The sequence below is a fragment of the Varroa destructor genome, unplaced genomic scaffold (genome assembly GCF_002443255.2).
Source record: "Varroa destructor unplaced genomic scaffold, Vdes_3.0 BEIS01000002.1, whole genome shotgun sequence".
NCBI classification, from domain to species: Eukaryota; Metazoa; Arthropoda; class Arachnida; order Mesostigmata; family Varroidae; genus Varroa; species Varroa destructor.
Window position 1 is genome coordinate 35,330,912 of NW_019211455.1, and position 27,007 is coordinate 35,357,918.

Below are 27,007 nucleotides of genomic sequence, written 5' to 3' on the forward strand. Positions count from 1 at the left end.
ATAGCTGAAAATATCTGCGCAAATTGTTTCTAAAATACGTCACATCTATATACAATTTTTTTGGATTCAGTTTGTAAAAAATCCAGTCTTTGCTTTTTTTCTTTACTTTTCGAGTTTTCGTTACAAATTCATAATACGTGTTTTCAAAAATTTCATGTTGAACTAACACAGAGCTTATTGTACATGTTGTTTTTTATTCAAAAGATTTCGCGATCACAACTGCTCATTTTTCCAATTAGGTCCTAAAGTGTAGTCAGCTGCTATGTCGTCTTTCCGCTTCGGTTGCATTAGTGGCGAACTACTGCCTCGCTGAAGGCCTCTTTACCTAATGTTTTCACCAATTTATAGTGAATGCCCTTATGGCTTTTTTTTTCAAGAAAGGAACCCAATTATTGGGTGTTTACTTGCATAACCTACAGTCGTAAATAGTCGGCTTTGATAGAGACATTCATCAAATTTCTATATATCTAAAATGTGCTCAGTTGTAATTTTAAGTTTTTCACTAATAGTTTTCACTAAACACTTAATACGTTTATGAGTTATCACATACCAATTTCAAGCGAAATTTTCAATTTATTAGCCTCAAACTTGTCTTTCGATGCCAATAATTCTAGTGAATAAACAGCCGGGCCAAACCTTGTCTCAACTTCGTGCACACATTTTTGCAGTTCTAGTTTTTCATAAAGATATTCTCAATTCAAAGCAGATATGATGCATGCATGCATAATAATACATACTGGATAATATGGTACCGACATAAATCTAGATAAGCACGAAGGAAACTTTTTGCAAACAAAATGTTTTAGTATCCTAACAGCAATTAATAAACATTTTCGAGCAGCAGCAGTAACAACCAACTCCCACGGAAATGGGCGAGGTAGAAAAGCTGATATTTATTTCTTTTTTTTTTTATTCCACAAAAAGAAGACCCCCATTTTACAGGGGGTCTTACTCTTGCGGAATTTTATTTCTGATCTCCAAAAACTGAGGTTGTAAAAAATCTACTAATAACCTAAAAATTTATACACGGCAGCTAAAATTTAATCCACCAACAAAGGTCATGCCGATATAGCACTGACGATGAAACCAATGGTGGTACCATATCTTTTTTTAAAATATAATATGACGTTACGTTGACTTAACAAATGTAACCACTTTGGAGCCTATATGGGATGAATTTTTTGCACCTATATATAACATTGTGTTTCTAGCACGAACCTGTTTTGCGCCGTTAATAAGTACCTGCCACTAGCTTCGTAAAGCGGTTGATTTCGAATTAGAGACTGCATTCGGCACCACTAGGCTTTGTTCCACACGCTACTTCAGTAAATTAAATCACATCAGGCTGAATCTATAATTATGATGAGGTTTTCGGTTAATATTGAAGCGATGTAATTTTCGTATCAGCTCGTTTTGCATATATATTAGCTAACCCAATGTCACACAAAGTTCGTATCTTGGCAAGCTGCACAAAAATGTTTTATTAACTCCTGAATATAGCTAGCAATCTCTTGTTTTAAATGAGCAAAATATCTTTTTCAGAAAATCGATTACGTGTCCAATAAACCTGATCAGCATTAGTCGTGTGAATCTCTTTTACTATGAACTTTCTCATTCAAACGTTTCGTTGACTTCCGACGATTGTCGACATAATTGTTGCACAAACCAGCTTTCTAGATAATAACATATTCAACCTTTTTTGCAAACCAGAGTGCACTTCGGTCTTTAACAATCAGCAGACTTTGACGGTATCAAAATTATCTGCACTGCTCAATTGCATGACGTATGCTCGCGTAGACGATGTAGGCTACACGTTTTGCTTTTCGACCTGGGATTGGTACAACATTGCTTACCATGAAACTGTCATATCCTCCTTTGCGGCCTTTCATGTCTTCCTCGTCCTCAGCCAAACCATCCACAATCATCACTTCATTCGCTTAATGTCCCAATCTTAGTAGCCCGTGATAACAAGAGCGGCACCGACAAAATGTTGGTGCACCCCACCAAAAACAACAATAACGACAGTAACAAGAACAAACGTTGCAGGCAACCCAAAGCCGCGGTGGCTGCTGCTGCTGATGATGATGACGAGGTGAGTATTCGTAATGACTGAGATGATGACCGCGTCAACAACATGAATAAATTAAAAAGCACAACCACGATGATGTCGACGTCTTCGTCATACAGTACCCGCGCTTCACACTACACACTCGGTAGACACACGGGCGCACAAACCGCGGATTTACACCAGTTAGAAATTTCGTGTCGTCATAGGATTCAAAAGTGCAATACGATCCCGAGGCCGTGCTACAGCCTCAATTTCTGATTGCTATAATTAACTTCACTACAGCATGCAATGCATTGCCATGAGATACACTGTCCTGCCGCATTAAGGATCACTTGCTACGGTCATCGGCCTTTGCTGCTGAGACTAGCTAACAGTTCTCTCTTATCGCACAAGCACCATTATACTGGTGGTACTTTATACATGGATCACACAGAAGATTTAATACAAGTTGGAATGCAATGCTAAACTGCCGTTCGTAGATACCTAGGTCCGCATCACCACCGACTTGTATAGCGCCTGCGGCATGCGTACGTCACATTAGGTACACTCTCTCTATAACTGTGGCAAATTCATCAAGTAATGCTTCTACTAGCTGAGACTTCCACTAGGCCAGCTAGTACTAAAGCTCCAAGATTAACTGTCCAATTTTCTTTCGTATCCTCTCATCTTTTTTTTTTTTATTTATTTAGATTCACAATTACCAACGCGAATAGAAAAATAAGCAGAAATCACAAAAAGGTCCAATAATAGGACTAATTACCATAAAATAAGTGATCGATTTGTTGCCTAGTTACGAGATAATTAACTTTCAGAGCTGCCTCTCTTCTGCCCTGGACGGCAATCTAGTTAATGAAATTTGTAGTTAATGTTGTTGATTTATTACGCGCAGCTGAAAACACAGCGCACTTCAGTTACCCTTACAACTGGCTTAGTTATTCATTTTACTCGAGTTTAGCGGAGCACAAAATATTAAGAATTTACATCATTAACCGAGTCCTGTTAAAAAAGCTAAATGTCGTGGAAACACGACAATTGACACCTTCTGCACCTGTCTGTTCATGTGTTGTCCATATGAGTTACGTGATACTTAGGGTGGTTAACTAGCAATAACGATAAACGGCAATTTATCTTTTTGCCACTGTGGCTACTAAGTCCTCTTGCGTGCGTCTACTATTGTTTTTGTCTACCACTAGTCTTAACTTGCTTCCTTGTTTCTGCCACTCTTTTAATAATCGCGGACAGAAAACATCACAGATTCAGCCTTCCTGCTGTTGCGACTGCATGCAATCTAACTGCCTGCCTCGCTGTGAGTGTGACGGTTCACTCGCTCGCTCGCCGCTCGCGATGGCCAACAGCAGCAGTAGCACCGGCAACATCAAGCTACAACGCGTTTATTATGAGTACACACAACCCTACCCGAAGTATAGTATGCGATAACGAGAGAAAGCAGACGAATCGAGCCTATAGACGGGCGTTCGCTGCTCGCCGCAGCCGCAAATAGAATGAAGACTACCCGTTCTCATTGGCACCAATAGGCCGATAGACGGAGCCACGTGTCAACTAGCCAAGCTTGAGAAACATTTTCTTTTCTAAATGGGTCATGCCCAAGTATGCCTCACTGTTGTCTCCCTCAGACGATTTCTGTATCGGCATAGATAATGCCGGTGTTAGGTAAATGTGAGAACTTATCGCTTATTTGTTGCGGTAAAGAAAATCGCATTTTAATTAAAGAAACTTTCCGCGGCGCCACATTCAAATTTGAACGAAATCAGCTGTTTTGCCGCGGTTTGCTTTTCACAATTTAATAAGCCTGGTCGGTTTTATCTTTACGCGATTTATGTTAAAGCTTTGGATGTATAATGAAAGCTATCTGACAACATGTCTTCAACTCGTCTTATGGGTGCCTACGTTGGAAATATTTCGAGATTATTAAAAGATAAGGTTTCATACATAATCCAATCATTACATAAATTTGTAATAGGTTTAGGCAAAGTAGGTTGGGAAGGCGTCCCTGCGATAGCTTAGTGGGTATATAATTGCCTGGTGGTCTTAGAGATACGTTGCAGTCTGGGTTCTCAAACCCGGGCATAGACAGACTTCGTTTTGTGCCGGCAACCAGCCATTTGCCGGAACACGAAATATGGGGTAGGATGACACTCAGCTATAGATCGTACCAGCAGTAAACGAAGAATAGATTTTCCAATTCGTTTAAAAATCGTAGGAACCACTTTTCTGTGTCACTGCGGGCCCATAGGGTCTGATAGTTCGAGTAATCTCAATGGTCTGGCAAGAGAATCTCAGAATATTTAAATTGCTGAAGAAATAGGTGATAAAAGTGAGCGGACCGAGTCTGGCGAGATGACAGCTTCTTCGTTCAACAATTCTTGTCGCCTGCCATTATCCGCGTATATGTGTAGCGACATTTGGTGAAGTAGCTTGTTGATATATGTGCATAATGATTATATTGGCGATATCGCGCAATCCATAATGTATTGGTTTTATGATAGCAACAGTGCTACTACATGATTATCATTAACGTTTATATTATACTATCCTACACTCAGCAAGTGGCCAACTCACTCACTATTCGGTAGAACTGTCAGAAAATACCGTTTTGTCCTGAACCTAAATGAGTATTTCAGTTTTTACGGGTGTATTGTAGGCGTGTGTGATTGGAATGCATGTTTGACCCTTCAGGATCCGATGGGAAAGCTCAAAGCTTGTGGAAATATAACAACCATAACATTTTTTTACCACCTGGCATTTCTCCAAACGGAAGTGGTCATGTTATTTGGACTTCGAATAAAAGATATTGCACCCCTTTTTTCATCCGACCGCGAGTAGCTCTCACAACAGAGGTATCTTAAGGGACTCGCATTGGGCAAAATAGACGATGTTCAGTCTCCAGTGAGATACCCAGATCTCTATTATGCTTACAACATACAGATGGCTTAACTATACTTTTCTAGGAATTGTTGCTTTTTCACTCACGAATCGCGTTAACAGTGATACGTCTAAGATGAAATTTTCTACAATTGACAATCTGGAAAAGAATATTTAATAGCATATTTTAACAATTACATTCAAATCATATAAAAAAGTGGTCAGAATGTTTTGATCACGTAGAGTATTTTACTATTATTTTACCATATATGATTATTACTGTTAATAGCGGGCCACACAATTATTCAAGAAGCTCAAATGTATAACGATTGTGTGTTCTATAATTTTTGCATAACAATAGAACCAGTTCTGTCAGCGTGTAATCAATTCTGAAGACGGGTAGCAATAACTTGTACAAAGCATGCAATACTTAGCAAATAGAGTATGTTTTAGAGGCCAGATCTTTATAAAAGAGGAAGACTAATTTCTCGATGAGATCTCATTTATCAATGCATTATAATGACATGTATTAAAACAAACGTTTCAAACACTGTATCAGCAATTTTTGGCCAAATATAAGAATCAGGCGCATCCGACTGCTTGACCTTGTTTTAATTAAATTACGTTCACATCCCCTACAATTACGATATTTTATAACTAAAAATAAAGGTATACCCAATGAGAATATTTCTCTGAAGTTAATTGCTTAGAAATATTAGGAAATATGAATACTGTTTTGTCGTCATGTGGCTTTTTATTCAGTGTCGTTATTGAAACTACCTAAATTAAATTGAGTGCTGAGTACACAACGATTTCTTAATCCATACCCTTGAGCTAATAAAAAGTTTGCATATTACATAACAGTAGTGGCCCTGTGACCTGGAAACACTCCGTTAAAAAGATTTTTTTTTAAGAAACCAGCTCGAGAACTTCTATCTACTATTTCAGGTATTATCAATTCAAAATCAATTAAAACATTTTTACCACTAAGCAACTGATGTACATATTTGGTATACTGCATCATATGCCTGACCGTGAGCAGAAAACAGCATGTCATTATACAAACTCATAGGGAGACGACTATTCTTATTATATAACCACTTAGACAAACCAAGGTGTGTCTACATAAGATTAAAGTTCTTGAAGAAACAAAAAATTTTGATCATACAAACATCATCGGAGTTCGACGATAGGCATTTGGATCAGTTTTAAACCCTTTATTTTTGTAAGCAGGCGTTTTCATGGCAAACGTACTTAACCCAGTTTCTTTACCCTGGACACGACTTGATTGCTTCTTTAAAAAGTGTATAGTTTTAAATGTTGTAATCGCCATTAGAAACTAAGAAGTCACATAATAATCATATTTGTTTACGATGTATGGCACATCTGTATTTTTAGTTTAGTGTTTAGGTGTATTTGAATTTCCCGCGGTGCTCGGTAGCACTGTTTACAAACATTCCTTTGCACGTAAGCAATTTTTAGCCAAAGCTGCCTTTAAAAAATCACGCGCTGTAAGTTATGGCATTTCATGTTAATTCTACATATTTATATTTTTGTTTTAAAAAGGTAGGTGTATATGTTCTGATACAATCAGAAACATGTGTGCGGTGAGAGGTGTAAAAGAACGCTTAAAAGTAGCGCAACAATTATACGCAGTATATTTTTTTGAGAGCAGATGGTCATTCCAGTGAGCTTTTGGTATGTCCATCTTCTTGTATCTTACTTGCATAGGTTATAAGGTTGTCTTGGTGCTAATATATATGGCAAGGCGTGAATCAGAGACTGCGGGTTCTAGTCTATAAGAAGTTAAAAATAAGAAAGTAAAGGACATAAAAATTAACCACTTGTTTGCGCATTCGACGGATGACAAACCTCAGTAGCTAGACTTGGTAATATCGTGCTTTCTAGCATTCACATTAGATGAACAGGACCATAAGTTGTGCGACAGCAAATGAGAGCCACTGAAAGCACAGAACGCTAACAGTGCTTCTAACGGCTAGTTGTATTGTTTCATACTTTGTTTATAGTTGTAAACAATGGGTGACAGTTCCGCTGATCATGCGGTATCCAAGTCAGCTAGTGGATATGAAACACAGGATTCTGGAGCAAGTTCTTCCGAGCTTATCCCTCAATCTGTTGACCAGAAACCCAATATTGTAGCAGACGGTTCAACGTCTACAGAAGAAAATATCGTCACTATCGACTACAGGACAGGTATAAAGAGCGCGGATAAAAAAGAAACGCTTGATGAGTATTCCTACATCCATCGAAACAACTTTACCTCAGAAATCTTCAAGATTGAGGTTGGAAACCTGCCTTTCTTCATGACACCTAGCGATTTCAAAAAGGTTTTGACAAAGCGACTTGGTCTTCAACCCCATAAGATTAAGATGTTTAAAATTTCACGTTCTCAATTCGCTTTTGTGACCTTCAGAAACGAGGAGTCGAGAGACAGCGCGATTAAAGCCTTGGATGGATACAGATACAAGCAAACTATTTTTAAAGCAGGATTGGCTAAACCTCGTGCAGACCCCGTGCAAAAAGCAAAAAAAAGGTCTGCTGAGGAGTGTGGAAATGCGTCTCCTAAAAAAAAATCTATGCTTGATATTATCATCCCTTGGCATTCGCTTAATTACGAGGAACAGCTTCGCCGGAAGCAAGAATATATTGAAAAACTTCTTATAAAGCTTGACGTGGATCTGAGTCGTCAACAAAATAAGGATTTCAACGATACAGTTAGAGCGCTAAAAAAGGTAACTGGACGTAAAACAATTTGTAACATCTGTGAGATTTGTCGCAGCCCGAGAACTGAACACTATAGAAACAAAAATGAGTTCACGCCAGGAAGAGACGGAAACGGGGCAATAGTCGTAGGATTTCGTATGTCAAGCTATAAAAAAGGATCTATTGAAGTCGGAGGAGTCACCGAAACGATGAAACATGTGCCTCCACTCGCCGTGAAAGTAGCTCGATTGTTTGAAGAATTTCTGCGAGCTTGTGGCGATTCTAGGCCGCCATATAATGCAGAGGAAGAGAAAGGCTACTGGCGGCAATTAACTGTACGGACATCGGAGAGGAACCAGTGTATGGCGATATTGATTATGCACCCGCAGAATTTGTCACCACAAGAAATTCAAGAAGATATAAAAAAGCTTAAGGTGCTATATGAAACTAAGCTTAAAAGTACTGTGACTTCTTTTTACTTTCAACTGTTTGATAAGAAGGGCAATGATTATCCTTTTGAACTTTTAGGTGGCAATACAGTCATAGAGGAAGACCTCCTCGGACTCACGTTTGAGATATCACCGCCGAGCTTTTTCCAAGTGAACACAAAAGGTGCTGAGACACTTTACGATCGAGTGGCAAATCTTGCTAATATTAGCAAAAATACGACGGTTTTAGATTTATTCTGCGGGACCGGCTCCATTGGTTTATCCCTGGCATCGCGGGCTAAACGAATTATCGGAGCCGAAATCGTTCCGGAGGCAGTGACGAACGCGAAGAAAGTTGCAACACGACACGGTATCACTAATGCCGAATTCATCACAGGGAAAGCGGAAGACGTATTGTCGTTGGCCTTGAGTAAACTAGGCAACGAGGAACATACTATTGCAATAGTAGACCCTCCTCGGCAGGGTGTACACAACCGGGTCGTTAAACTTCTTCGTAGTAACCCGAACATTTCTAGCGTTGTGTACATTGCATGCAATCCGAACGCTGCAATGCAAAATATCCTTGATTTTTGTAAAGCAAGTAGTAACAGCTATCGGGGCGAGCCGTTTATACCTACAAATGCTCAGCCGGTTGACATGTTCCCTCATACACCTCATACCGAGCTTATCATAACGATGAAGCGTCTCGATTTGGTCAAGCTTGAGATTGAAGAGTTGATAAAAGCTAACGAGGCACTAAAACCCAACGTTTTAGACGAATTTTAGTTTACGATTGGTGATATAAATCGTTCATGTCGTCACATAGTTACGTAACTGTAGCAGCTTTGGCATACGAAAAGATATATATTAGTAGCTTTTGGTAGTATCATATAATTAATTAATATACATTACACTGTTACTATGTACAAAATATCAATATATTAGGAAATAAAAAATATCAAAGAATAATAACACGATTTCATTCTTCACGTGACTTTTCAATTTATTATTAAATGTTTAACAGACGAACAAACACTGACAACCGACCCCGCCATATGCAGATACTTTTTGTCAATACGCGAACATTTTTCTTATATATCTATTTTAGTTGAAATGTTTTTAAATATATCGACTCAATTTATGAACTAATAATTTCTAACTTATTTTAACATTAATTTGCCTTCACTAAATTAATAATAAAATAGATGAAACTACTAAATTGCCATTGTACTATAATAATACGAAATAAGTTCAACGAGTCGACTCCAAGGCGTTCTTTATTAGAAAAGTTTATAATGTTGTTGCACTCCGTTTGCATTTATGCTTCACTAAGTACTATTCACATATGATACTCTCAGCTCCCGGTTTACTGAGAGTATAATGAGAACATAAGGAGAAACTGGCAATCTATGTTAAGAACATATATTAAAACAATCAGTAATACAGTGTTAATGATATCTTACACGATATTTGTGAGTTTGATGCCGCGATTGCGCAATGCATTCGTGGACAAAAGATGTTCACCGGATAAACCTGGTACATCCTAATACTCATCTTTTCTTTTACCAATCCTCAATATACCTATCCGTTTTTATTTATTAGTTTTCCGCTCTTTTTTTTGAACACTGAGTGGTATTTTCGTGTATAACCGGTTTGGATGATTTACGACTGGACGATCGTGAATATCCATGTGGGTCCTATGGGTTCTGTAATTATTGCCAGGAACTTCCGTTGTGCTGTGGCAACCAGTGTTTATAATAGCCACGGGCAATGTTTATTTCTTGGCTGTGCTGTACGACACTCTGCTTTAGCGCCACGTATACTTTTTACGGGCGAAATAGAAGGATGCATTAAACAACAATAGTGATTCATCATAATTATTAACAATTTAGTGGTGCATTTCATGTTTGGTTACAAATGGGGTATGCCGGAATAGCGATATATGCTAGGCCAATGTAGAGGAAGTGGTTATTATGCAAGATTTTGCTGCTTCTCAAATTCAGACCATGCGTCGTTCAGCTCCATGAAAATTAGCTTTGCTAACTCTTCCTTATCCGTTCCAGCCAGCTGCAGAAAAATAAAATAACCTATGGCAATGTACTGATTTACTGTATTTGATATATATATTCAAGACAACTCAGTCGTTTTTGGCAAGAAATGATGCAAGGTTGATCAACATTTCATACCTTGTCCGGATGAACAGCAAGACAGGCCTTTCGATACATCTTCTTGACATCACTGACTCCTACTAACTCGTGCATGCCTATTTCAGCCCAACGGGCTTCGGACCAGACGACCGAGTGCAACGAGCACAGTAGAGCCCGAATATTCCGTTCTTTTCCTTTCGTCCAATCGTAGATCTACAAACATAAAATAAAACACAATTAAATAAAGTTATACTATTGCACTACTACTGTCGCTACTCGATACTGATTTGAAAACGTCTATTTTTTTTGTATTTATTTGAAATGCAATGAGTTATCGTTTAGTAGAACTTATTTATTGCAACTTTGAAAAGCACTAAATAATAAGTAATCTGACGTTTATACTGTTTGAAAAAAAAATGAAAAACTACCTCGTATTTAGGTATAAAATGCTGAAAGATATTCTTGTCCTTCTTCTCCTTTTACTACTTTTCTTGACTGGATGCGTCATAAAACCATTATTCAACAAGGGGTGCTGCCATAATGTCTACTGAGGTACTTACGACAAGTCGAACAGGGTCAATTTCTTTCGCCATTTCAACGCGTTTCATCTCGGCCATGGTACGCGGTCCAATATCTTTCTTCCCAAAATTGACGAACCCTTGCGTACCTAGAAGATCGCCAAAAGCATTCTCGCCGACGGGCTTTCGAATGGTCTCACCTATCAATCTTGTTCCCACATCAGCAGGAGATTGTGTTCTGCATAACCAAAATAGACCAAAAAGCACCTGTCTAAAAAACTCGTCATATTCTCCCTCTATTTAAAGATTCAGAGTTTCGACCCATACTTCAATAATTTGCTCACAAATCCATTACGTAAAATCTTTTTTACTCTAACTTCGGAAGTATTCACAGCCAAGGAATTTCAACAAAACTAGTGTAAATGACAAGGAAAAGCTGAAAAATTAAGAGAATATATTCTATGATTTAGTAAGATGCAGTAAAATAAAATTAAGCTAGAGAGTAAAGTTTGGAACAAATAGCGAAACGAATAAAGTATTCATAGAGTAGGTAATGTATGTAGATTTCCAGACAGTATCATTTGGTGCAATAAGAACACCTGTTATGTTACATACGCAAGTCCATTGTACGGACTTTTTTTCGTTAGCATTTCTATATTTAGTTAGATACAAAATGTATGTTGTGGTAGGGAAATGGACGATAATCTTATGAGTCGTGCAGAGTGAGTACTAGATAAAGGTGAATCTCCAGTAGTCCAAATAGCTATTGGACAAGTACAGTGACAGTACGAAAAACTATTTAAGGAGTCAGTAATAAAGCTGTTGAAAAATCTGCTATTCTGGTCATTTCCGAAGAGCTGAATTGAATCTTGTCCATTATATTTAGGAGGGGAGAAGGACGGAAGCGTTGTGTGGCTCGATTCAGACTTATCTTTTTTAAAGTCGAACGTATTTACTGGGATGATTTGGAGATACTTATTGCTTGAGTTCTAACAAAAACAAAAAGGAAAAACTGGCTATGTGGCTAAAGTATTAAATGGTCCAGTCCGAGAAGTTCATCTTTACTGGCAAGAGAAATATTCCCTATTTGTTGGAAGTATGCCAAACTTCTTATATTGCTTTTGGTGTAAACGTATTTTTTGAACGACATCAGCTTATATTCTGAATCAATAGGTGATCTCGTCAAGATTAAACAGCACACCAAACAGAAACAAGTCAAATGTACTTCTTAACAGCAAAATGAAGAAATTTGCCTTATCAGATGACATCTACTTGAAAAACAAATAACTCAGGAAAGTGTTACTTAAATTAAGCAGTTTTTGCTCCTTTGCCTCAACGATTTATTGCTTAACTTTTAAAGTCAGTTGTGGTCGAGTAAGTACTTGTAGTGAACCATCTTCAGAGGCAATACAGCAGTTTCAATAGATAAGATAGCAAAACGGATTTTCTTATCAGTGCTGGCTAGGAATAGGGGAAGACCTGATGTTTCAGGTTGTGGGGCATCTTGCTCCTGGTCTTACATGCTGTTACGGGCTTGCAAAGCTGTCTGACACAAGAGGAAATATTAGAAAATATAAATATTAATTCCGTGAAATAAATCAATATATAAAAGAGCCGTTAATTTGTGCCATTTAATAGACTGTTAAATCAAAACGCATGAAACAATAGACGCGTGTGGCCTTTCAGTATGACCTTAGATCGAGAAGTTGCATAGACGTTAGGCTCTTCACAAAACCGTCCTAATAGGATATATAGACGGTCTCGTGTTTGGTCTCAACGGATTAAAATTTGGGCCGAAAAAACGCTTCAAGCAACCGTTTGCATTAACACAGGAGAAATCATATCAATATAGATTCGTTGATTAAATGGTACCATCACGGTTCAGCATTACACTCGTAAAGGCAACTTCCAGAAGCAACTTCCAAAGTGTGTATTCATGTCAACTTTTATCGGGCAAAAAAGGTTGATGCGATTACTTTTAACTGTGCACATGGACAGTTAACTACAGAATGGGCAACAAATAAAGATCATGCAACCTCAAAAAAAATGACTAAATGGCTACATTCAGGCAGGCAGAGGTAATGGTTTACCAAAACAGTTCTTTATCTAAGAAGTTGCAATTTTGCAATAGCTGGCGGGGGGAGGAAGGAGTATTGTAGACAAATCAGGTTTTAAAATGGAAATAAGAATTTTAAAGAGCCACCATGACGTCGATCATTCGTGCAAATTTCAATCGTAACGTGGGCCTTACTGAGCAAGCATCAGATCTTTTAAAATTTTTCACAATTTCATTATTAAGCAAAATATGTTTTTTCATATTGTTTGATTCTTCATTTGAAGGTGAGGAATTAGTTTGCGAGATGTTCTTCGTTAACATAGTATTTTTCTTACTCACTTCCAAAAACATTAAAAACACCTTCTATGGAATGATAAACCGATGTGTGGATGTTATGACTTTATAGAATTGCCTACATTATTAATTCTGAGCATTACGACTTTGTTCGTTAAAGAGTTGTGGTTCGAAACGTGACGTGGTATTATCTAATGCTAGCTAGCGACCCCTGCCTGTTTGCAGCCAGAAATCGCGTGACACAAAGGTGTAATTCTAACAATAGGCTACAAATAAACAAAATAGTTAGTGCTAATGAATCAGTCGAACACCTGCAGATCGCTATACCACATTTAAAACAGGCTCACTTCAATGAAGCAGCTTGACCGGTTGTTTGCGCTGATGCATTTCTTGGTGTCCACTGGTTGTTTGCAGTCAAAGAGAAGGACCCTCCGAGAGTAGAGGTTTCTCTTCCGAGTGCTCCCATCCCGTTGCCCAGGCCATTTCCTGTGTTACTGTCTCGTGAGCCCATAAATAACGTACCTGAAAGGATAATTCCAGTATATAAATTAAACATAATAAGAAAATAACTTGATTTATACGAATTGTGTGTTATTTGTGGATCGTTGACGGGAGCTAACAAAGCGCAACTCTCTGGTTTATGTGTAAGGCAACAGGGAATATAAATAAAGAAGTGCAAAGTATGCATATAAAATAATTCGCAGATATATTGCTTCTAATAAAAATACTAGAACGGGCTTTAAAATCTAGACTGCTGCAAAGTCATAAATTTCAAGCATTGGCTCTCTAAAATTCTCTTGTGAAGAACAACAGTTAAAACTTTTCATAGTAATTCTAAACCATTTTCAATAAATATCAGTGCATAATAAATTGAACTGGAAATGCTTTTGCAACTCAAGTTTTTTTTTTATTACTCTATGCGTATATCTGCACATTTTAGGACAGCGAAGCGTTAGTTTTAACCTAGAAGGATCCAAAAATCTAAACTGATCCGGGAAAATGGCTACGACAACCATAACCATCTTTAAACGTAATCTCTATTGGTGCATAATTCAAACTACCACATTTTCTGTGTGACCTGAAGTTAGTCAAAATCAATGGAACACCCTAGCCGTAATGTTTTTTGTGAACCCCACCTAGTAACGTAATATAGTTTGAACAATCTTTACATTTGATGTTTCAGAAATTCTCCAGCGTCGTGTAAATTCTCGTCAAAAAGTACTGGTGGCTATTTCACAGTACTCATATGAAGTTAACTAAAAGTTGGGGTTATTTAAAGTAATATAAGATTAAGAAAAACTAGGCCCAAAAACTTTATCGCAACTCCGATAACTCAAGCTCTGCTGACTTTTTCCATGTGTTTCTTTTCTTGGCAGTCCTCATTTGCTTAAAAACCAGCCATTAAACTTATGTACTTAAAGACGCTTTTGCCGACGAATCGGGTATAGCGGATTTTTATTTAATTGGACGCGACTTAAGCGCTGGCTTGAAGTGTATCAAATCTAGTTAAAAAGGCACGACGTTGTTACGTTAAAACAAAACTTTTAGTTATACAAGGAACTTTTCTGACTTCAAAGCTGCTTACCCTTGCAACGGCTTAAAGCTTATTTGCTATTATTTTCGGAGCATAAATAATAAGATATAATAGATTTGTGTTTATTTATGCGGTGTCCCAATAATGGGAATTTCGAATGATTAATACTGAAACTTTTCAAACCATTTAACAGAATTAAAAACGGAAGCGCAAATTACACAGAGTTAGTGCTTTGACACTTACTAAGCTTTGATTGGGGCCTGTTTAATGATACCTCAGCACATCCATTTTCGTTTACTAATTCCGCTGAAAGTTCACTGATGAAACAATTTTTTGCAACACCTAGGACACTAGAAGTATCCAGATTTTTCAGATCCACCAGTGGCGTAGGTGCGCTCATGAACGAATTCCATTGGCCGAATAAGTCTCCACTTGCAGAGTCGTTAGCTTCTGTAACTGCAATAGAAAGTTAAATGTTAAAAGATTACAGCATACCTCCAGAATAAAAAGACAAATGGATCCGATTTTTAACACTGACACGTGATAACATGTTTTGAAACCATTATAGTTATTTGTGAATTATAATTATTTCGAAATTGCTCTAACTAACTTGTGCCTGCCGCATTATTTGTACAGTCGTAAATAGGTGCTTTCGCGTATCACCCATTTATAAAAATGGATCTAGATGAATATTTTATTTACAGAATCGCAACAGTTTGTAAAGTAAGCCCTCATGAATTAAACTCTGTTTTTTTACACAATTAAACGGGAAACCCAGGGCTCGACTATGGGTGCTACCTGATTCGCATTAGAAAACCATTCGCTCAAATACGAAAACACACAAACGTTAATGATGACAAGACAGAGTTTGATTTTTTAGAAGAAATATTTGCCTACCTACGTCGTATTTTACTGTTTACAGTTCATCAACGTCGCAATGGAAAGCCGACGTTTCTCTCGAATAGCGTTGAATTTATTTCGTACCTTACAGACAAAACTAGCACTTCCAGTAAGAACATACACATTGAAAATCGTACTGACAAAACTGATAATTCACGTCACCACAGTTATTACAGATTACAAGTATTAGCAGAGTAGTGGAATACCTTCACTCATTCCCAGATAATAATTTTCCCTGAGTGCATTTTGTTGCTTTAAACTCGCCACAAAGGTTCGAATAGAATGCGACCTATCATCAATCTTTTGGCACACGCAAATGTTTCTAGACTCACTGAGCATAAAATCTGGCAGATAAATACTTGTGACACTGACATGATCTCTGCCAAATCATATTTTTACTAACCGGCAAGAAATTGCAAATGCTGCAAGAAGAAGCTGCAACTCTATAAAGGGGATCATGAAATTTGCGTTGTAATGGTTTATTGAAATACGTGTTTGCCGTGATCCCCTTAGTTGGCCAGACCTGTGTGAAGTACAGAATAAAGTTGTTGAGATAACATGCAACAGGAAATCGACGGAATTATTATTATTAATAAATATTAATTTTCAGTGAAATACAGCAACTGAAAACAGCTAAATATTGACTCTTCTAATTCAAACTTCATAAATTTTACCCTAATTTAACGTTTAATATATCGGCCTTATTTTTTTAATGTAATAGATGAATACACATTTCTTTCCGAATAACATGGCTTCTTTAGTTCGCGATCCTGTGGTCTGGCATTTTGTGATCTGGCGCTATCTCTATATTATTATCACTTTTCTCCTGACGTTTGCAATTGCTTGGAGTTTTACTATCCACCGTTCTGTGACAGTAAATATTGATAACCAGTCTGGAGTGACCATTCAGTAACACGTAAATTCCTCAAGGTTCCATTCCGAAGCCATTTATATATTTATCTTTTGCATACATAAATGTCCAGCTTTTTCTTAGTCACTTTAAACCGCCATTGGGCTTGTATGTTTGAATAAGTTTATTCGTATCTCAAATTAGCCATCCTTGGGTTGTTTATATAATTGTCGCATACTTTCATTTCTTGAAGGATAACTCAATGGAATCCGTATTTTTAAACATAAAAAAGGTGCACACCTGAATAATCACACTGTTAAAGGGTTAAAAGAGGTCTTCGTCGGATACTACCAGCTACGGTATCTATGATACCCCTATAATATCGAAACCGGTATCCCAACTATCGTTTGTTTAATCGTTATCAAACGTGTTGTCAAACGGGTTATGAAAAAATAGCTGCCCGAATCTACAAAGATACATTTGGTATGTTTTAGTCTACTGAATCGTGATCGAAACAACACATGACCACCATATTCTTCGACTAAGTTATCACTTTATTCTGCTTCAACAGCTCTCACCGAGGATGTAGTTGCAGCACCTAGATTATTTCGGACAGTTAGTGTGGAGAACTACGAAAAACACCTATCATTTTTGCCTTCATCATTAATTTAATTGACAAGTAGACTGTTCAATAAAAAATGCGCTATGCAAAGTGAGACAATCTCTGATAAATATATTCAAATTTAACGCATTGTATTAGTAACCCGGAAAATTAATTCCATGTTGTTTGTGCAAAAAACTTTCTGAATGAATTTAAGAATCACCTAGCACATCGATCAGCCTAGTCAGCCTTTTCACAGTCTTTGAAAAATTGAGCTCATGTTGATGACAATGAGAACTGAGTAGACAACATGCAGTATTAAAATTATCGGCCTCTGCTTGAGCAACGTTTCGGATCGCACTAACAAGAACGCCATGTTAACCTTTTATCCGAACGAGTGAACCGTATCTAGGTCAACTGACCTTTTCTATTAACCGAGAGCTTTTACGTCTCTCTGATATGTTGTAATAAACAGCTTACCTGTAGTGGACGATTCTGTCGTCGCTGCAAACAGATCCTCAATAACGCGTTGATTTGATGAGGAATGCCCATTTAAAGGGTCTGACGAGGTACCTGCGATCGATGAGGTTCCAAGACCGAATGGGTCGGTGTCTTCGACACTTTGGGATTGTTGTAGTTCATTTGACGCCGTGCTCACATCCCCAAACAATAACGTCGTGCTGTTTACGACAGCTATGCCTCTGCTTCCACAATCACCTCCACCCTTGCCCAGCCCAGCCCCAGAAAACGACTCTACTACCATCCCCCCGAGCGATGACGATAGCAAATCAAGGTTGCTACCATCATTGCTACAGTTCGTCCGTGCGTTGCTGCTGTTTCTCGTGCTAGTGTAGTTGCTGTCAACAGGAGGAGAGAGACAGACAGACAAATCAACACCAACAATAACAACAATAACCGATAACAATACGAACAAAATCAAAATAGAACGATAATTGTAGCCTAGTGGCAGCTAGAGGATTAATAACAAAATATATTACTAAAAAAAATTATACGAACACAGAAGAACAGTTTGTTCTACAGGCACGGAGGATATTCAAGGGAATGCGGTTTGTACGAGAAATTAAACTAATTATGTACATTCTAACAGGAGCGATGGAGAGCTAAGAGCACATAGCTTGCAAAGGCTACGAGAGACATGCTTGAAGCTGAGATAGTGGGAAGGTTTGATAAACAGTTCTCGAGAGCATTATAGAATGTTATGGTGTTATAGAATGACCCGAAAGCTCCACGCATATTAGGCACATATGTAGTTCTAAGCTTACTCCCTGATTCATATTTAGTGATGTTTTTCCTAAGTTTGTTGATTTTTAATGGCCAAATGCTGCATAGCATTGAAAACTCATTGTTATCGTTTAGTACGTACCACTTTTGAACTTTTTTCTTCTTTTTATTATTACCAATTTTCTTTTAAAACCTTTTGAAAATATTATATCTATTTGATTTAGATAAAATAATGATAATGGAATAACAAAGAAAATGAAGAACTTTGTAATATAATACGTCACCATTAGAAAACGGCCATACCATAAAGAAAATAAATAAACACAAACCGCAAGGACTACGCATAGATACAATATTGAAACTACAGATTGGTCTCCTCGACACCAGTAAATAAAAAAGGAATTAATTTTGTTTTCGTCTTCTTTTAATACCTGATTGCGCTGTCTTTTGATATATAATATTAAAAGTCCTGAAAACTTCAGGAAAGTTTAAACCTGATTATAATACAGCTTAATTATTATGTCGTGATACTACTTTAAATACTCAAATGTTTACATTATAGAAGACGGACATGTTTTAGTCATCGCTTAATACAACCTAAATTACAAATTACGCACCTGGCGACTATAATTTTTTTTTTTGTATTCAAGACCGAGACTCCATTAGCCCACCGAAAATATTTCAGTTACAAGAAAGTTAGCTTAGTTAGGACAAATAGAATTGTTTACTGAAGTATAAAAATATTTAATGCTCGCGACGTATAGATAAAGTAACAAAAAATATAAATCGAATAAAAAATTTTTTAATAAAGATTTTGAATAAAGAAGCATTTGGTCATTTTTAAAACAGGACAGCTTTTTCGTTTTCCAAGTTTCCGTAGAGCTTATTTGAAAGGACCTATTGTAAGGCCTTGAGCTTTACTAAACCCTTTGCTAGTTCGTTAGAAATGAAGCGTGTGTGCACCTGGTAAAAACTCTGCTTGGATATGTTATGCGTCATAATTAAAGACACCCTTCTCAATACGGGCACCGCATTGTCATTCTGAATCGCTGTAGTGACCAGGACAGTCAGGTTTGAGCTTACATTATAAGTAACCGAAAAATCCGGGAAATTAAATACTGTTAGCCAAACAAACTATGATGTTAATAATAAGTCTGTTATGCTGCCGGTATTCAGCTATTTAGATGTAAGTTAGGTATTCGGTTTGGTAAACATTAACACACTTCGAAAATACATATAATTCGAAAATAAGAAACATGCCAAAGTCTTTCCCTACTGGGGCATACAATAACTTTAGCTGCGGACTGAAGAATGCGAAAAAAAATCGAGCAATTCCTTTGTGATTGCCGTCTACGATCTTTGCTCTAAGATCTAAATCTCGGGGACTACTTGCAACCGCTACAAAGCAAATTAAGTAAAACATCAAGAACGTCTTCAGGAATAGCGGAGAAAGGAAGAGAGGAAGATGGCATCGACGGCGCTTCTTTAAGGCACCTGCAGAAAATTCCTGTAAAGGAGTCAACCTTGCTAGGACCGGTTGTAACTGTTATATTCGTATGCAATAGGTAAATAAAGTTAGTGTAAAAAGGGATAACAGTTGTCACTGGTCAGTAGACTGTGAGAAAAGAGGAGTCGGCCGAGTCCATCACAGTAACTCCGATGTTTAACTTGTAAATTAAAACTGTACCTTTACGTCCTATGTGTCTTTTTGTAGATCTTCGATTGTAACGCTACTGTGCATGTAAGAAACACGCTTGTTTACGTAACTTAGTAGTGATTTAAAAAAATTTATACGTCAGTGAAACAGTAGGTACAGATTACGGAGTACGAGACTATGGGCATAAACATTATAAAGATACTATTACGCAATTCATAATTAGACTACAAACGGAATGCATAATAGGTATGTATATAGAGGAAAATAGGTAAATATGTGGACATTACTTTTTATTTGAATGACTGATGGTGCCGGATTGCGCCGAGGGCGCTTGACTAGAATCAAACGTGGCTGATGAGCCACAATCCAGATTCAGTAGATCCGCTGAACTTTCCACCGTGTCCGTCGTTATTAAGGGCGCATCTGGACGGGGCGGGGGAGGTGAAGGTCCCTGAAAAGCATTGAGATCCATACATATAAATGTAAGCTGTGGGTTACAAGCTCATGACAGGTCTTACCTTAATAAATCAAGAAACAGAGCTCTATAAAGGCAGGACTGATTAAACCCCTTGAAGTTCAAAAGATATATAAAAATAAAATGTAACCTTATTTTCAGGTACAATAATAAAAAATCCAGGTAACTAAAAGGAAAAAACCAAAATAACTTTTTAAATAAGGATAACAATGCGCAGCAATGTCCGTTTTATACACACGTTTAGCCAAAAATCTAAAAATCAGTTGTTCTACGTACTCAATAGCATCATTCGCTTAGTGAAAGTTACAATAACTATAACCGACAGTTAGATGGCTATTCAGTTGGGTATTGCAAACGTCGGGTTCTAAATAATCTAAGTTGCCTATGTTTAGGTGCCTCGACGCGGTAAGCCTTTGATGACAATGATATTTAAAATATTTTTTTTCTTATAACTCTTAAGCTATTGTGAGTATTGCTTTTTCCCTCCAATATTGAAATTTTACAATCCCCTGCAATCAAGAACAAGAAAAACACAACGCTTGCTTGATTGCGAAGCATTTGTTCACTTCAGGAACGTACTCAATCGCCGGGCGATACGGTGGTTTCGTAAGTTTCTCTCGAATTCGTAAGTTCCATCTTTGTTTAATAGCATAGGCTGTATTATCAATGCTAACCATAAATTTGTCTCGAAATGAATACTCACAGGCGGAGGAGCAGGAGCTGCGGGTTTCATAATGGCAGATGGAGGGGGAGGACGGGACGGTGTAGGAGCTGAATTTTTCGATTTGAATTGATCTGAAAAAGATGAATGGATTACATTGGCAAAAGCAACAAAGTTAGATAATGTAATCTGCCTTAGCCTGGTAAAGAATAAGGAGTTTGCTACCTAACGAGTCTACCTCATGTCGGGAGCAAGGACAACAAATATATTTTGCCTGAAATGAATGAGCGCACGTATTTATTTAATAAAATCGACACTTGCAAACCTTCTAATTTGTCAGTGATTGCAATAGTCCTGTTTGAAATTTTCTAATCCATATCAGTTAAGGTGTACTGAGTAAATGCTAGATGCTTTTTTGGCATAGGTACAACGAAAACCAGTGAACCTCGATGATATGGGTTATGCAGTAGTGAAGGAATGGTTTAAAAAAAGCCATAAAAGAGAATCAGTGGTTTTCTTCGAATCTCGCTATACTTTATTATCTAAGGAAGTGCATATGCTTAAGAAATAATTGCGCCTTTTCTCTTAAGTAAGTTTGGTTTGTCGCATGCCATAACACATCACGGCAACCACGTAGTTACCGTGAACAGCAGCTTTAATATGTTAATATTGAAACCTCTGGATTAACAAGTTGGTTCGCGGTTCTAAGACGGTATGAAATTGTGAAAATTACCCCCTGCTCGTTTAAGCCATAGATCAAACAAACGTGACCAAAACAAAAACCATGTGATATTTAATGACTTGGATAAGAGTTGGTTAAAAACAGACAAAAACCATACTTCATTCGCGGAGGCTATAGCGTCGCTACAGTTAATTATAAGATCTCGAACAAAACCTATAGATACAAAAGTCACGATAACGTCAACAACAAGAACCGAATCCACGTGTCATCCTACAGCTCTTCGCGTTTACGTATTTCAAATCAAAGTATTTGATGCATAAATATATAATGATGTAAAATTTAATAGATAAAATCTGGACAGAAGTCGATTTTATATATATGGACAAGTTTAGCCGTAAGGCAGATGGCGTACGTTATGATGATAATATGCTCAGTCTTTCTTAATTAGTAAGCACATCATTTGTAACCGTGAAGTTAATTACAAAGGCCACGATTTTAATGAAACCTACCAATTGCTGCACTCATCTCCTCTTCAGATGAAAAAACAATTTTTGGCTGTGTAGTAATATTCAAAAATTTATTGAAAGTCGCTGTAGGATCTTGGACTTCCTCCTGGACGAATCGAATCTGCAAAACTACCTCAAACTCGCCCGAATACCGGTCCACCTCTTCAATTAGATCTAGCTGATTGATATCAAATGTCAGCTTGCTTGCCGTAGTATCGATATATCCAGTAAACAACTGGATCGTTGCCATAGGGACGGCCTGAATTCGACCTTTAGCAAATGTAGAGGCTCGTGCATGGTTCAGGACAACTGCTACGTCCCCAAATAGCCTCAAACCCCTTGGTATATCGAAGTCGACATTGCCTGCTGTCGCTGAAAAATGCGTGAGTTTTTCATATTCGAGACATGTGGAGTACACGCATTCATCTTTCACGTAAATGTTCACGAATGGTCGGCAGCCGTCACGCACCTTGGTGAAAAGGGGTGGTGGTCGCATAGTCACACGGGTAATCTCCATTAATTGGCCATGCGGGGCCTTGTGCCGAATCACGTTATAGAAGTACTGCAGGTACCTCATTTGAGCAGGACTGAGTGACACGGGGAAGCGTTTGACAGCAAACATACTTAAAGCATCTTTGGGGTTAGTAAAAACACGGCAATACAGCATAAACGCCGCAAACAGCTGCGCAGAAACAGCTTTTCCATCAAGGCAATGAATAACCACTGCATTGCGCTTTCCACTCAGGTATACGTATATTGTATGACAAAGTTCAAGCACCGCATCGATTTCTGGGGCTTTCTTCTGGTTCCATAGTCGCTCGATAACCTTAATGCCAGGAAATTTATTGTTTGTGTACGACCGGCCAGAAATATTAACGACCATGTAATTGTTCTGATGGCGGGCTTCTAGTACTGCTCGAACGTCTTCTATATGGTTTCGATATGTACTTTCCAGACCCTCGGCCGGATAAGACATGACTGCTATTCGGTTCGTAATATAGTGCATATCCAATTCTGATTTGCCGATACTCCTGAAAGCGACACATACCACAGCGGTACAAATAATTTATTACCGATATTGGTTAAATGTGTTGAATCTTACGAAACGGGTTTGTTACGTTTTGAATGATCATGTATTAATAGTCTGATCCGCGCCCGATACACAAATTTATCTCTATCTTTTCAATTTTTACGAAATTTTATCATAATTAAGAAGATATCAAACCCCATATAATAATTATCGCTTAACGAAATATGGTTCAATGAATCGCTTCCAGAACGGAATCGTTTCTATTATAAATGTCTTATAGATTAATTTCCTATAATTACTTTTTGCTCAATTTTATCAATAACTGGCATTTTTTTCTGGGAACACAAATCACTTAGCTATTATCTGTTCTTGTGTATCGGTTAACTTTTTACTCTTACAAAGTTCTGCCGAATATATAAAAACGTGAAAATATCGAATTTGTAAACTAACTGGATTCAAGCATCCCATTTGTTTAAAGAATAGGCATAGTTAGAATTATTTTTTTAAATCTGAACGTTCTTTTACTGCTCTCAATACTAGGGCGAATTAAAATCGTACCTCTCTCAGCGTTAATCAATCGTAATTCCTTTATACCATAAAATATCGTTAAAAGCTAACTAATTTTCTATTGCTTAGATGCAGAAAAGCAGCGTGGTCTGCGTGACAACTACCTATAGCGGGGCGCCTGCCCGTAACAAGCAGAACAGTAAGCAACGTGCCAGAGATAGGTGCAAATCATAGCAGCGTGTAGCTTAACTTAGTGCAACATTAAAGATACCATAGATTAAAAAATAGGTTTTCTTGCATTCTTTGCATACATTGTAAAGGTAATATATATTTAAAGACGCTTTCCTCTCTCCTTTTTTGACAAATCGGTTAGGATCGCGAACAAATACGAATGCTAAAAAGCTCCTAAAGCTGCCGAACACAGATACGTTGAACTTTCGTCTATTGCATCGCCGGGAAGTCTATGGTAAAGGAACAGTTCAAGCCTCGATGAAAAAGTTAAAATGTAACATTTTTGACTTGAAGCACACATTTTATTTTGGTAGACCTTCTGATAGATGACAGCCATTAGACGAAACAACAATTGTTCAAGTCGAAATTGTGATTTGCGTAGAGGCAACGACTTGGCAACGCTTAGGTTTTTGCACTAATTTGTCAAACTGGTTAAAGACTCTTCCTTCAACTGCGCCAGGACACGCGATCAATTTTCTCTGTCAAATATTGTTCTATGCTCAGCTTATTACGGCAATGACGCCTTCACGACGTTTCTTAAACAAACCTCTTTCAAGGCTTGCATTACTGACTGACAAGATAAATTGCGACTCGGCAGCAATTATCAAACAAATTTCTTCAATTAAATTTGCTCAAGAAAAGGGTTGCTAGTTCTCGATTTTTCTACTAACGATATCCTACCAAAAGTGGCTCTAGCGGTCCTTCGTCGAATTTTAAAAGTAAACCGGAACGGATAACAAAAGGTTTTCTGGCGGAGTCGTTATGACTCCGCCGTTATAACTCTCCGTTATAACTTTGTTAATTGTAATGTAGAGACGGACAGCACCACGTAGTGCTGACCACCGCTGACCATATAGCAGAACAACATTCGAGTCTAGGGAAGGAGCGAGCAGGAAGAGGCAATAAGCGGCCATTGCCACTAACTGTTATTGATTTCGTCAGCATGTAGTTCCTACTTGAGTATAAAAAGCGTTAACATTAAGGTGCAATTACAGTAAGTAAAGAAGCATACACACAATGTATGTTGCAGATGCGCATCCACTAGGTCAGTCGACGCTCGATATTGCCATTGCGTTTATTACCATTCGATAAGCTCCGTAGCGTTTTCGCTGATGGAACGAAATAAGCTGCAAAGGCAGCTTGCAGTATTAGCCTTGTACTCGACCAAGCTATGCCATGTAAAAATTCCAGGGAAACAATTTCGAACTCCAAATTGAGTCTTGCGGAAGACCGAATGCGTAGGAGAATGGAGCCAAAAGAAGCGACAAATGCTTATTTCAAGGTACATGTGCGTTAACACCTAGGTTCGGTACATGCCGAGAAGCCAAACCTATTCACCTCGGTCAAAAGTATAAAACTGGGAACGCATTTGCAGCATGATTTGAGAAAAAATCAAACCTGAAGATTGAAACGCAGAGTTCTTATGTAACGTAGAAACTTATAGTACCTATTTGGTGGTCTAGCGCAGGTGTTGTCTACTACAGTTTTAAAAGTCTTGATTCACTGATCACGGTTGATGTACACGCTCGACAATCTCAACAACTATAATTGTGACATAGAACTAAGGCACTTTTATTTCGCGGCAACGTATAACTTCACACCGCAGGAATTACAATGGCAAAGGAATAAGGGTTACAGTTGAAAGTTCTCTGTTACTACCATGCTCATCAGACATTGCTCCCGTAGATTACCATATTTCTCAAAATTGCGAAGATTTCTCATAGGAAAATTGTTTAAATATCATCAATATGTTGAATTTTTTTTCGAGACTTCAGAGATTCTACCACAGGCTTCTACAGCGGAGACACTAATTTATTATCGACGATTTTTTTCAGCTATATGTGATACCCGCATAGCTTATTATTCGTAATTACTATTCTTTAGGGTATTGCGTTGATCACTTTTTGTTAACTACCTGAAACAGGAAATAACTTAACAAAGAAGCAAGTTGACTACTATTTAGTGAATTGGGAAATTTACAAGCTTGAGACTCGCGAGAAGCCCTCAACATTATGAAAACACGGAATAGAATTCGAGGGTACATCTTGTATTTAATAAAGGTGGCAACGAGGTAAAGAATGATACATACTGCTGAGCTATTTGAATTACTTTCGAAGATGTATCTCCAAGTTTTTTGAAGAAACTGCCCGCTCCCTCACGAAGCGTGTTCATCAAATTGACCCCTTCAGGGATCGTGCCAGGTGTTCGCGCAGTTGTGGCATCGAGTACTGGATCTATAGCAACTGCAATATACAATAAACGGTGCATAAAACGACAATATGAACCAGAGCTTAACTTGATCAATATTTATCATCGCAAAAAAGTGACATGAGAAGTAAGGACTGTTCTAATAGGGCTTGATTAATAAGGGTTTGCTTACGTTCCGCTATTTCATAGGCATCGGTGTTTTTTTAAGCCATCTAAAATAAGTGCCTAACATCAGCTACTGTCTGCTCCAAAAATAAGAAATATAAAAAAAAAAAGGCGAACAACCGCGGTGCCACTCTCGTGCCACACAAACAACACGCTATTTGTGTACGCTATATTTCGAATCGATATCATTTTTACCTAAACTAAAATTGCACAATAAGCTGTCCTCTTAAAAAATAAGAGGATACTGTGAAAAAATACTACACGAAGTGTTTAAAAAATCATAAAACGACGGCTAATGAAATAAACAATACTGTAAATAGTACTAAAGGTAACGTAATTACATAAGCTTTCAAAAGGTAGTATATGATTGTCTTATATTATTTATTGACCACGCGACTCAGAAGCCTGAATAGTTCTAAAACGGTTAATACATTCGCCGTTAAGTTGTCCCTTAATAGACAAAAATACTACTGTACCTGAAGACACTAACGCTAGCCTTAACGGCAGACGTGTGGAAGAGTTACACACCAAACAAGCAAGTGAATAAAATTAGACATTCTGAATTAGGTTTTCAGAAGAAATTAATAACATTTCAAGTATCTTCAATAAGAGTGTGTACGTGAAGAGGGAGCCAAAAGTA

General features: G+C 37.7%; 3 protein-coding genes across 13 annotated transcripts in view; 1 reads left to right on the forward strand and 2 right to left on the reverse strand.

Annotated features, from left to right (window-relative positions):
* The window catches only part of LOC111245218 (solute carrier family 71 member 1-like), a 37,536-nt gene extending 34,058 nt beyond the window's left edge, over positions 1-3,478 (reverse strand). For 4 of the 7 annotated variants that reach the window (XM_022793264.2, XM_022793267.2, XM_022793265.2 and 1 more), the window contains exon 1: positions 1,854-3,478. In XM_022793264.2, the coding sequence (XP_022648999.1) occupies positions 1,854-1,925 (72 nt within the window). In that variant the 5' untranslated portion in view covers positions 1,926-3,478. Of the gene's footprint in view, positions 1-1,218; positions 1,352-1,853 lie in introns of those variants that run through there. The other 3 variants (XM_086982011.1, XM_022793263.2, XM_086982010.1) reach the window with 2 other exon arrangements.
* A 2,923-nt stretch (positions 3,479-6,401) lies between these two features.
* LOC111245593 (tRNA (uracil-5-)-methyltransferase homolog A) lies at positions 6,402-9,080 on the forward strand. Of its 3 annotated transcripts, none has more exons than XM_022794148.2 (2): positions 6,402-6,462; positions 6,979-9,080. In XM_022794148.2, the coding sequence occupies exon 2, from the start codon at positions 6,988-6,990 to the stop codon at positions 8,887-8,889; it is 1,902 nt and encodes a 633-aa protein (XP_022649883.1). In that variant the 5' UTR covers positions 6,402-6,462; positions 6,979-6,987; the 3' UTR covers positions 8,890-9,080. The 3 variants fall into 3 exon arrangements, with proteins under 3 accessions (XP_022649883.1, XP_086834803.1, XP_022649884.1); XM_086978677.1 differs by having other exon boundaries at positions 6,445-6,517; XM_022794149.2 differs by lacking the exon at positions 6,402-6,462 and adding an exon at positions 6,509-6,649.
* Positions 9,081-9,362: 282 nt separating this feature from the next.
* Positions 9,363-27,007, reverse strand: part of aux (cyclin-G-associated kinase) — a 51,644-nt gene continuing 33,999 nt past the window's right edge. For 2 of the 3 annotated variants that reach the window (XM_086978676.1, XM_022791122.2), the window contains 10 exons: positions 26,084-26,237; positions 22,230-23,257; positions 21,081-21,172; positions 20,190-20,353; positions 17,484-17,860; positions 14,896-15,108; positions 13,466-13,640; positions 10,811-11,006; positions 10,290-10,463; positions 9,363-10,170 (listed from right to left, as the gene is read on the reverse strand). In XM_086978676.1, coding sequence (XP_086834802.1) covers positions 10,075-10,170; positions 10,290-10,463; positions 10,811-11,006; positions 13,466-13,640; positions 14,896-15,108; positions 17,484-17,860; positions 20,190-20,353; positions 21,081-21,172; positions 22,230-23,257; positions 26,084-26,237 — 2,669 coding nt within the window. In that variant the 3' untranslated portion in view covers positions 9,363-10,074. Of the gene's footprint in view, positions 10,191-10,289; positions 10,464-10,810; positions 11,007-13,465; positions 13,641-14,895; positions 15,109-17,483; positions 17,861-20,189; positions 20,354-21,080; positions 21,173-22,229; positions 23,258-26,083; positions 26,238-27,007 lie in introns of all 3 variants that reach the window. The other variant, XM_086978674.1, reaches the window with a different exon arrangement.